General features: G+C 54.1%; 1 protein-coding gene across 1 annotated transcript in view; it reads left to right on the top strand.

The window, feature by feature from the left end:
- The window catches only part of SLC9A3R2 (solute carrier family 9, subfamily A (NHE3, cation proton antiporter 3), member 3 regulator 2), a 27457-nt gene extending 16393 nt beyond the window's left edge, over positions 1 to 11064 (top strand). Inside the window, exons 3-7 of the mRNA XM_010016874.1 lie at positions 4091 to 4267; positions 6899 to 7052; positions 8252 to 8295; positions 8921 to 8983; positions 10906 to 11064. Coding sequence (XP_010015176.1) covers positions 4091 to 4267; positions 6899 to 7052; positions 8252 to 8295; positions 8921 to 8983; positions 10906 to 11064 — 597 coding nt within the window. The remainder of the gene's footprint in view (positions 1 to 4090; positions 4268 to 6898; positions 7053 to 8251; positions 8296 to 8920; positions 8984 to 10905) is intronic.
- Positions 11065 to 11478: the final 414 nt, after the last annotated feature.

The following is an 11478-nucleotide window of genomic DNA, read 5'->3' as shown; positions in this document are numbered from 1 at the left end:
CCTGCTCAAAGCCAGGCTGCGGGTGATGGTTTGAAGGCGCAGGTTGGTTGTGTGAGTTATCACCCTTGGGAAGGCAGTGAGGGAGCATGGGGACACCCCATCCCAGAGCCAGAGCTTGGGGCCGGGTCACTGGGGCAGACAAGCAGGTCTCTGACACCAGCAGCCTTGTGGCATTGATCTGAGCTCATCTCTGGGTGCTGGAGCCAGGGAAGAGCTTTTTTAGGGGCAATCCTTTGTTTCAGGAAACATTAGAAACCAAGTTGGGTCCTTCTGAGCAAATTCTGCCTGCATGGAGGTTCCATGTGCTAATTACTTACATGGAAACCCCCCATTAATCAGAGCTGGTGACATTTATGACACCAGCTCCATGGTGGAATGTGCCTGAAACATCCAGGTCAAGTAAGACCTGGTGGTTTTATGGGACACAGGTGAGCCAGGGGGTGTCCCTGGGGGACCCGGTTCCCAGCAGCAGCAGGAGCACTGGAAGCTCCAAAGGGGAAAAAACAAATCAGGTGCTGTAAGAGTTGGAGTGATGTTGTGAGAGCTGGCAGCACCCAAGCGGTGTTTGGGGTGGTTTAATGTTTAATTGAAAGCCTTTCATTGTTATTTAATGTCTTGTTTGTGCAACTTTAAATGGACCAGCTTGAGCAGCGTTTCCGAAACCTTTTTCCTTCTAAAAGGCCCATGATTTGCCTCGAGCAGCAGTGCCAGGGGTGGTGTGGCAATGCACTTACTGTCCACGCTGCGTTTATTGGCACGTGCATGCCTGAAGATGAGCATAGATGGAGTCTGGAGAGGTGGAGTATGATGTGCTGTTGCTTCTTAATCCAGGTTATGGAACTAGTGGCCACTGGCAGTAGCTGGATTCCTAGAAGAAAGAAATTGGCTTCATTCTGAAATTGATTTTGCATGCAAATTGACAAAACTACAGTTAATTTTTGCTGCTTTCTAGCATAGGTGTGACTCCAACTCACTCAAACCACCTTTTACGTTGTTGGCGTGTAAAAGGGAGGCGAAACCTCCTCCAGAGCAGAACTGAAGTGTTTCTGCAGGAGGGAGTGTTGGCGGGTTTCTGGCGAGCCCAGATAACGTGCCACGGCTTCAGGGAACGCTTCGTGGCGGGGTTTGGGTTTCACAAAGGCAAAATCCCTGCGGGAGCTTAGGAAATCTCTTCCCAGAACACAACCAGGGAACGCTGGCACCGCTCGAATAGCAAATAAATAGCAGAGCTGGCAGGAGCTGCAGCGGCTCCGTGTCGAGAGCACGTCAGTGCGGAGTGTTTGAGCATGGGCTGGGAGCAGCAGAGTGTGCTCAGCCCCAGAGAGGGGCTTTGCTGAGCTGTGGGCTAAGAACTGGTTTCTCAGTGGCTGAAGGTTAGGGTTAGTCGGGAGGTTTAAGAGCCCAGCGAAAGCCCTGGGTCATCTCTGCAGGAGGAAAAGCAGTTTTGTCTGAGGATTTCTGCTCAGAATAGATGCTGAATTAGGGGGGGGTTAATTACTTACAAAGATCTGGATTCCATTTCAGTTAAGGAGCATGAACTCCAGGTTTTGGGGTGAAAGTAGAATGACCTCCGTGCAGGACGTGGCACTGGTTACCATGCTCACAGCCAAAGGGATCCTGCAGACGAAGCTTTCCTCTCTGTGGTTTATTTATTGAGGAACTTGATTTCCCTGGTGATTCTGGGGGACTCCCCAAGGCAGAAGGGACTTGCCCTGCTGGCGTGTTCTCCCTACATCTGCCTGCCAGTTCCTGGGAATCCCACACTGGGATGTTGCCTAAAGCGTGGCATTTTGGGGTGTTTCTCTCAGTGTTTTCATGCTGCTCCATTTTTACAGGGTCAGATCTCTGACAGCAAAAGGAAAATGGTTTAAAAAGGTCCTTTTGAAACCCAAATAGGTGATCCCAGACGTATTCCCCTCAGCTTGTGGGACACATCCCCTTTTCCGAGCTGCACAGAGCCCCCTGCGTCCTTTAAGCTCGTGTGGATCCGACCTGCTTTGACCAGTTGAATCATTTCCTGTTTTCTTCAGTGTTTGGAGAACTCGAGGCAGGCTGGAAATGTTTGCAGACAGGGTGAACCGACTGTGCTGGGGCCATGGGAAAAGTCCAGGCGTGCTGGATCCATATGGAGGAGAGAGGATGAGAGTGCGGGGTCATGGTGCGTGATGGGGCTGGTCCTGGCTTGTGCTGAGCAGGTGACTGAAGGGCTTTGGGAGCCACATCCTGTGCTGCGGGAGCTGGGCTGTGCTCATCAGTGGAGGATGCACTGATGATTTTCCCCTTTTAAGAACCTGTGCATTGAGGTGTTGATGTCAAAAAGGGGTTTTTAATAGAAAACTGCATTGCTAAGTTCAGCCTGGACAAGGGAAGGCTCCTGAAGGGGAGACCTCAGAGCAACTCCAGTCCCTAAAGGGGCTCCAGGAAACCTGGAGAGGGGCTTTGGACAAGGGATGGAGGGACAGGACAAGGGGAATGGCTTGAACCTGCCAGAGGGGAGATTGAGATGAGCTCTGAGGCAGAAGCTCTTCCCTGTGAGGGTGCTGAGGCGCTGGCACAGGGTGCCCAGAGAAGCTGTGGCTGCCCCATCCCTGGCAGTGTTCAAGGGCAGGTTGGACACAGGGGCTTGGAGCAACCTGCTCTAGTGGAAGGTGTCCCTGCCCGTGGCAGGGGTTGGAGCTGGAGGAGCTTTAAGGTCCCTTCACCCCAAACCAGTCTGACTCTATGAAATGTTCAGGTACAGTTTTCAGGTCCAGGTGTGCCCTAATGCCCCTGATGTGTGCTGCTGACTCGTTTCCAAGCCCTTTTTGTGGAATCTGTGTGCTCTGGCCCACAAGGGAGAGCTCAAGGTGAGGAAGCAATTCCAGGGGGAAGCATCCACAGCAACAGTGGGAAATGTCCTTTGGCTGGTGCCACACAGAGTCTGTGAGTGGCGGGGAGCCCCTTGGCATCATCCTTGGGGTACCCCCACATGGGTGCTGGCCAGGCCAGGTCTTTTGGGTGCCCCCAGCTCCTGCAGCCCTTCCTGGTGAGGAAGCAGCTTTTAAATCACATTGAGGGTGTTCTGTAGAAATAACCCTAACCAAGGTGCTGGGAGTACAAGGAGCTGTTGGCACAGGCAGCGTCAGCACAAAGCCAGGAGGAGCCGCAGAGGTGTCAGAGCAGGGAGGACATCTCCAGGCAGGGGTGGGAGGGCAGGTTTGCTGTTTGACAGTGCCTTTTGGCCTGGAGAGGAGCGTGGAGGAAATTGCTGTGTGGGATTTTGATTTGAAAGGAAAAGCTGTGGGAGATTTCACCAGAAATGTGATGTGAAGAGAGCATGGTCTGTTCACGCTGCTCCCCTCCTGCGGCACTGACTGTAATGGAAGATTAAAACTCAGCCACAGGGGCTGTTCTGCTTTGAACCACAGATGAAAATGACAATCCGTATACTCCTTGCTAGGGATGCAGTGCTGTGCCAGAGCCGGTGCCCAGTACAGGGGCTGGAGAGGGGAGCGACATCCAAGGGAATGAAATGGGTCCTGGAGAGCTGGTATTTGTTGTTCCTGAGGAGCTGTAAAGCATTTTCCATGGATGGGGGGAAAGCACTAAACTCCTCATGTGCTCCTGTGCTGTTTGTCTTACAAGAGTGGGGCACATCACCCCAGCCCAGAACCCCTCCACTGAGAGGTGATTGTACCCACGGGTGATGCTGCTGTCACCAGGACCAAGGGCATGGCACTGCCTTGAATAAGTAACCAAGGTTAATCGCGTGTCTGGGTGAGCCTGTGTGCTTCACCTCAGGTTTGGTGGGGCTCGGCTGCTGCTGGGGGGGTTTGGTGCAGGGGTGGACTTTATCTGGGCTGTTTCTGCTGAAGGAAATGCACTTTTTTGTTTTGTTTTAATTTCTCTGGAGTGGTTTCGGACAATTGGTTTTCTAAAATAGCCTCAATGAGAGGAAATTCATTTGTTCCCCTGTCCCTGCTCGGGGGAGCAGGAGGACAGGGTGCAGATATGGTGCTTCCTTGGTAGCTTTATTTATGATTGCATCTGCTTCAGAGCAAAGGCAAACCTATAAATTAACCACCGTGCTCTTGTCCCCTCTGTTAACCAGGATTTAAACGGACAGAAGGAGCTGTGCCCACGTCTCTGCCACCTGAAGAAGGGTCCCAATGGCTACGGCTTCAACCTGCACAGTGAGAAGTCCCGGCCGGGGCAGTTCATCCGCTCGGTTGATCCCGACTCACCAGCTTCCAGATCGGGGCTGCGGCCCCAGGACCGGCTGGTGGAGGTAACGCCTTGAGGGCTTGGCACATCCTGGCCTCAGGAGCATCCAGGGTTTCCTTGATGTGTTCCAAGGATGTTCAGTCCTGCCCGGCCAGGTCCTGTCCCCCTCTTGCCCAAGTGATTTGGGACCCTCAGGAAGCCTGATGCTGAAACAAACCCCCATCCCATGATCTGTTCCATCAGAATTCCCTGTTTTCCTCTGTCGCAGAGCCATGAGACCGATGTGGGTGCTCAGGCAGTGGCTCTGTGGTCCTTCAGCAGCTCATTCAAAGCAGGCATTTGCGAATGCTGAAATCCAGATGATGCTCCAGGCTCCTGCTGGCACAGAGGAGAGTCATGCAGGCAAACTGCAGCCCTTGTGCCTGTCCAAGTGGCTTAGGGGTGGCAATGGGACCCTCTGGACAGATAGGGTGCTTGATGGGTGCCCATCTGCCCCCCTGCAGCACCCATAGTCGGTGGCATTGCTTGATGCCACCCTGTGCTAGAGCTGGATCTGCCTATAGCAGTGGAAGGGATGTGGGGACACATGGGACCCGTCCCACCATCAGTGCAGGGCAGGGGGTGGCCTCCTGCCCAGCCACCCTCTGGTCTGGTGTCCAGAAAGAGGGGAAAAAGCTTTGCAGAGATTTTTAAGACACTAAATCATGAAAGAATGGGAGGAAAATTGCTCTTGGAAGCATTTTCCTGGTCTCTTGAGTGCTGGACAACACGAGTTTCGATGTAGCTGGGAAATACCCTCCCTTTGGCTTGTTTGTCCAGTGTTTTTCTGAAGAACAAGGTTCCTCCATCCAGAGAACACTTTTATCCCACATAGCTGGGTGAGATAGGGAAATAACTAAGACCAAAGCACTTTCCAGCCCCTGAATAACTGCTCTACAGCTGTGGGAGCTGCTGCCTCTTCCCAGCCCCTGCAAGTTGAATGCAGGGAGCAGCGTGGTGCAAGGAGCAGGGCAGCGGCTCCGGCTCCGCGGTGTCACGGCGAGGGGCTGTGTTATTTATTGATGGGTGCCTGGCCGGGTGCCTGGCACACACAAAGCAATGAGGGGTGAGCCGGCGAGCTCGGGAACTCGATCCCCTCCCAGCCTGCTCTGTGGGGCTCTGATAAATATTTGATGCCCCCCCAGCCCTGTGCTGGGACGGGGGGAGCAGCTCGGTGCTGCCTGGCTGAGCTCACCCGGGGTGAGCGCTGGGTGTGAATCGGGGTTTGAGGAGGATGCTGCTGGGGATGGAGCAGCGTTACAAGCCAGCAGCTGAGGTTTCCAGCATCTGCAAAGCCTGGGCAGGGGGTTCCATTTCCATCGCTGCTCTTGCAGCTGTGTCCTGACCCTCAGGACCTGCTTGTGCTCCAGGTTAATCTTCAGGCATCCAGAACACAAAGGGGAGCCCAAAGGTTGGAGTTGGCCCAGCTCGGGCTCTGCAGCGTTTGCCTGTGTCCCTTCATTGCTGGGACGAGCAGCCGGCTCCACTGGGTGTGTTGTGGGGCTGGGATGGGGTTATCCCACTCCTAGGCTTGGTCCTCAACTCTGGAATCTGTGTGCTTTCGCACAGGAGAAGGCAGTTGTCTGTCTGCAGGAGGAGGAGGAATAGAAACATGTTGGTGCTGGTGATGCTGGCAGATGTGTGCATCCAAAATGTGCAGAGATAATGTTATGTGGGGCTTAGGAAACCCAACAAAACCTGCTCTCTGCTTTTAACGAAGGCATTTGTGATAGACACATTGAGAAGCCTTTGTCTTGTTCCACACAGTTGTAGTGATGGAGTAGCTGTCTTTAAGAGGAGGTTACCCGTTCCTGGTGATCTCTGCACCACCAGCACTCTCTGCCCAAGCTGCATTAGCTCGTGGCTCTGCTGTCCCGCAGACAAGTGCCTGCGGATGGGTGAAGGGTGGATTGGGCTTTGCTGGAGATGAGCTGGAGCGTTGAGAAGGAGTTTCTCACAGTGAATCAGGTCCAGCAGCGAGGGGCTGGGCGGTGCAGAGACCTTCCCCTGCGGGACAAAGGGCGATTCATTCCCCACCGTGAACAATGCCTCCAAATCACAATTGTCCCCTTGCTGCGGGGAACAATCGGAGCAGGGGATCACGTTCCCTGCCAGGTCCCGGCTCGCACGCAGGGAAGGGAGAAATGAATCCGTGCAGCAGGCACGGGGACATGGGAAATCCGTGGTTTTCCATGGCAGAGGGGTGGATGATGGGCAGGGCCGCAGAGTAGGTCACACTCCTGCACATGGTTGTACCCCACAGAGATCCTGAGATACCCGGGGCACATCCAAGATGAAGGCTGGGTTTGGAATCACTACGGAGGGCAGCCAGAGCGTTTTGGCAGGACCTGGGTGGGTGGGGTGATGGTGGAGCCTGGGCTCTGTTCTTCCTAATGGATGTGGTTGGGATGTAGGCAGAGATGTGCAGTAACATAAAGGATGCTCTAGCAGGGGACCAAGCAGGAGGGGGGTGGTAGGAGGCCATGGCTGGAGAGGGAAGGAAAAAGCCTGTAGCCTTCCTATCATCCCAGTGGGAATTAAACAAGGAAAACCCCATTCCTTAGGGGATACAAAGGTTGCTCTGGGGGGGTCTGTGAGGCAGGACCAGTTGCAGGGGTGGGTGTGCAGATGTGGTTCTGATGCCATTGCTTTGCAGGTGAATGGCATAAACGTGGAGGGGCTGCGGCACTCGGAGGTGGTGTCCCACATCAAGTCCAGGGAGAACGAAGCCAGGCTCCTGGTGGTGGACCCTGAGACAGATGATTACTTCAAGAAGCTGGGGGTGACCCCCACGGAGGAGCACACCAAAGGTGAGCCCTGAGCTCTTGCTTTCCCTGGGTTATCCTACGCCATTCCTGTGACTCACCATGTCCTGGGTGGGATTCCAGAAGCGAGGGAGAGTCACGTTTCCCTTCTGCCTCATCCCGGGTAGTTTCCTGAGCACCACCCAGCTATTTATAAATGGTGAGAACGCTTCCTAATCTAGCCCAAACCCAGCTGGGTATTTGTACAGGGTGAATGATTAACTTGGGAACTTGCTGCCATAGCGTGGCTGAGGCTGAGTGTGGTGGGAGATACTGGGGAGCTGGGTGCTTGGGATGAGGGATGAGACGCAGGATGCTCGGATGCGATGGGGCTGAGACATCTCCCTGATGGCATTTCCTCCAGCCCCTCTGTTTTTGGCTGCTGAGCTGTGATCTCGGTTGGAAGAGTGCAGTAAAGCCCCCATTGCTCTGCTGAAGGAGCCTGAGTGTGCACCAAGAAGCACCAGAGCAAGAGGGGAAGGTTTTCACGCCACAGCGATCACAGGGGTGGCTCTTGCATCAAACGCTTTCCTTGGTGTTGAAACCTGGCAGGGAAAGCTGCCTGTCTGCTCCCCAGCCTGTGGTGCTGCAGCTGCCCAGCCTCTCCTGCCCCCGGCTCCACCGGGAGCTCTTGTTTCCCAACAGAGACGTTCCTTATCTGCTCTGTGCTCCGGCTCCTGGGTGCTCAATGGGGGGGTTTGTCCAAAGAAATGGGTCACACAATGCTGGGGAGCGCAGGGGCGAGAGCGGGGTCAGATGTTGCACATCGGTTTGAGGAGGAGCTGGGGCAGGAGCTGTCTGGTGGCACCAGGGAGAAAGGAGCCCTTGTTCCCCATGGTGGGGATGCAGCCAGGATCATGGATGCACAGTGAGTGCTGGAGCCCCGGCAGCTTTTGTGGCCATCTTAGTGCATTCCTCATGGACCAGGCTCTGCCTGGTCAGTGACAGTACCTGTGGTGATGACAAAGGGCCCTGGTAAATCCTGTTGTTTGCAGGATTAGGGGAAATACTAATTACATTCTTTGCACTGCCTTGAGCTCAAGATGACAAGGGTAAAGTCAAGAGACAAGATGCAGTGAGCTGCTGGAGCTCTCGGGGGGAAGGCAGGCTGGGGATGGGTGATGGTGAGGGGTTCCTGCCTGGGATCTGGGACCAGCAATCCCAGCTCGTGTATTTACTGCGTGTTGTCCTCATGTGGTCCGTAGGTGTGGTACCTCAGCCCATGACAAACGGATCTGCACAGACTCAGGTGAGTACTTGCCTGCTCCAGGATGCCCCAATGGCCAGGCAGCATCCCTGTTAGCTCTGTTCAGGGGAACGTGTTGGAGTGGTCCAGAGGGATGGGGGGAGAGAGGCCAGGCTCCTGGCATGCTGGCTTTCCTCAGCTCCCACTTGTGACATATAAGGCTGCTGGGATGACTTACCAGCCTGCAGAGCTGAGAGGGATGCTCATAGTGCCCCCAAGGCTCATTTAGTGCAGTTTTACTGCTGCTGCCTGATTTTAACTGCTCCCTGATGCAGCTTTAATTCAGGGGTTGAACAAGGCTGGTTTCAGCCCCATTTCAGTCCCAGGGCTCGGGTCCTGTCCCCAGGTGAGTGGCTGGGATGTCTGTCCCCACCAAGCTGGAGCATATTTGCTCCAGTTGTGAATTCCCCATCCCTGGCAGTGTTCAAGGCCAGGTTGGACACAGGGGCTTGGAGCAACCTGCTCTAGTGGAAGGTGTCCCTGCCCATGGCAGGGGGTTGGAACTGGAGGAGCTTTAAGGTCCCTTCAACCCAAACCAGGCTGGGGTTCTATGAATTTTCTGCCTAGTTGTTTATTTTGTCCCTAATTCTGTCTGTGCAAACTGCACTAACACTGTAATTCCCACTAGCTGAATGGAGGATCCACATCTTCATCTCACAGCGACCTTCAGAGTCCTGGGAAGGAATCAGAGGTAAAACCCCAAACATTCCCCCTTCCTTTTACGTACCATGGTACATACTTGCCCTATGGTGTAACGATGCTTTTTGATGCACTTTCAGGTTTATCTCACAGACTTGGGTACACTTGTAGCCACCAGCAACAAAATCCAGTTTTCTTTCACCTCTTGCACTGTAGATGTGCACACAATGGAGCCATGAGCTGTCACAGCCACTGGTTCCAGTGTGGGAATGGCTGCATTGCTGGGATGGATCCGTCATCCCTTCAGGTGGCTGGTCAAGGGCCAGGTGAAAGGATGTCTACGGGGGCTTCTGGGTCCTAAGTGTAATTATACTGATCAGCTACAGGGCAGGAGGTGAAGCTGGAAGCCAGAAGGGCAGGAGGGTGGAGCAGCGAGGTTCAAGTGCTGCTACCAGGCATAAGGGAGACTGAAATGCAAAAGCAAGCAAGCCAAGTAGCTGTTAGCTTGGAGCACAGTGAGTTTATCAGTGTTTAAAGAGCTGCTCGAGACGGGAGGAGCGTGGATTTGGTGACCTGCAGGGCTGGGGTGGTTTCTCGAAGGCCAGCTGTGCCCAAGCCGTGGCCAAACGCCTGCAGTCTGGCATCTCCGTGTCTCTCTGAGCATTAAATAATACATGTCCTGATCCAATGGCTGCTGCCTTTGGAAAACCAGGTCCCAGTGCCTGAGCAAAGCGGATCCTCCCATGGGGTGTTTCAGAGGTGGCTGTGGCCCCTCTGCACTAAAACCAGAGGTGCTGGGGTTGGTGGTGGGGGGGGGTTGCCTGTGGCTCTGCCCCCCAGCTCACACCCTGGTGTGCTCATTGAAGCCACCACCCCATTCACTTTGCATTCATTAAGCCAGAGCCATTATGTTGCAGTGCTGATGGAAGACCTGCCCATGGTTATCAGCAGGGTTTGTGCAATCATTACATTGGAGCTCTGCATGTGTGTGGTCGGGCAGCAATGAGAGTAGGCAGGTATAAATGCTTCCTTCACATGGAAGGCAGTGTGTGTCTGAGCCCAGAACCTCCCCCCGCATCCTGCATCCAGCTCTGGGGCACCAGCACGAGAGGGATGTGGAGCTGTTGGAGTGAGTCCAGGGGAGGCCACGGAGCTGCTGCGAGGGCTGGAGCAGCTCTGCTCTGGAGCCAGGCTGAGAGAGCTGGGCTGGGGCAGCTGGAGAAGAGAAGGCTCCTGAAGGGGACACCTTAGAGCAGCTCCAGGGCCTAAAGGGGCTCCAGGAGACCTGGAGAGGGGCTTTGGACAAGGGATGGAGGGACAGGACAAGGGGAATGGCTTGAACCTGCCAGAGGGGAGACTGAGATGAGCTCTTGGGCAGAAGCTCTTCCCTGTGAGGGTGCTGAGGCGCTGGCACAGGGTGCCCAGAGAAGCTGTGGCTGCCCCATCCCTGGCAGTGTTCAAGGCCAGGTTGGACACAGGGGCTTGGAGCAACCTGCTCTAGTGGAAGGTGTCCCTGCCCGGGGCAGGGGTTGGAGTGGGCTGATATTTAAGGCCCCTTTCAACCCAACCCATTCCATGATACTATGGAATGGTTTCCACATGTTTGCCCACTGCTGACATTATCCCAGCAGACAAGCGGGGCAGTTTTTCCCCTGGCAGCAGCTTCTGTGATCCAGCTTTTCCACTTCCACACGTTTTTCAGGTGGGGTAAAGAAAACAACCCACAAGATGCAATGTCATAATTAACTCCGTGGCCACACGGATGCTGCTGCCACCAGTGAAACCACAGACACGGCACTGAGGAAGGACTTTGACCTTCTGCTCCAAAATAACCCATCTTGAGTGTTTGCTCATGGTCTATGCTGCAGAAACACCTCTCCTGGGCTATGTGGGGTGAAATGCTGCAGGACGCTCATGGCCATGCTGTGGTGGTGGTGATGGGATGCTGACATATTTTCTCTCTTCTCCACGCAGGATGGAGACATAGAGAAGAAAGACCCGTTTGAGGAGAGCGGGTTGTCCTTGAGCCCAACGGCTGCTGAGGCCAAGGAGAAGGTGAGGGCCAAGCGTGTGAAGAAGAGAGCTCCGCAGATGGACTGGAACAAGAAGAGAGAGATATTCAGCAACTTCTGAGCCTTGCTGGTGCCCACCGTCCAACTCAATCCTGTCCCTGCCCCAGCCTGGACGTTTCTGAGGTGCCTAAGCCCTGTCCTTCAGTGTCCACGTGAGATGCTTTGTGCTCTGCTCTTCACTGGTTGCTTTTACAAGGCGTATTTTAAAGTCCTTTTTTATTTTTTATTATTATAATTATTATTATTGTTGTTGTTGTTGTTACTCACCAGCGATTCTCATAAGACAAATGTGACCAAAGCTCCTCTTCTTGCTTGCTCTGGCTGCCCGCCGTCCCCTGTTCCTATGAGAAAAGACTGGAAGAGTTTAACTCTTTATTACCTGGATCATTTAGGCTTCTATTACCTTTTTCTCTTTGTATTTGGGGTGTGTGTTTGGTTTGTGGGTGTCCCAGACTGAGCCCCATGGGATGCTCCG

The sequence above is a fragment of the Nestor notabilis genome, unplaced genomic scaffold (assembly GCF_000696875.1).
Source record: "Nestor notabilis isolate BGI_N333 unplaced genomic scaffold, ASM69687v1 scaffold14286, whole genome shotgun sequence".
NCBI classification, from domain to species: Eukaryota; Metazoa; Chordata; class Aves; order Psittaciformes; family Psittacidae; genus Nestor; species Nestor notabilis.
This window is presented reverse-complemented; position numbering and strand designations above follow the sequence as displayed.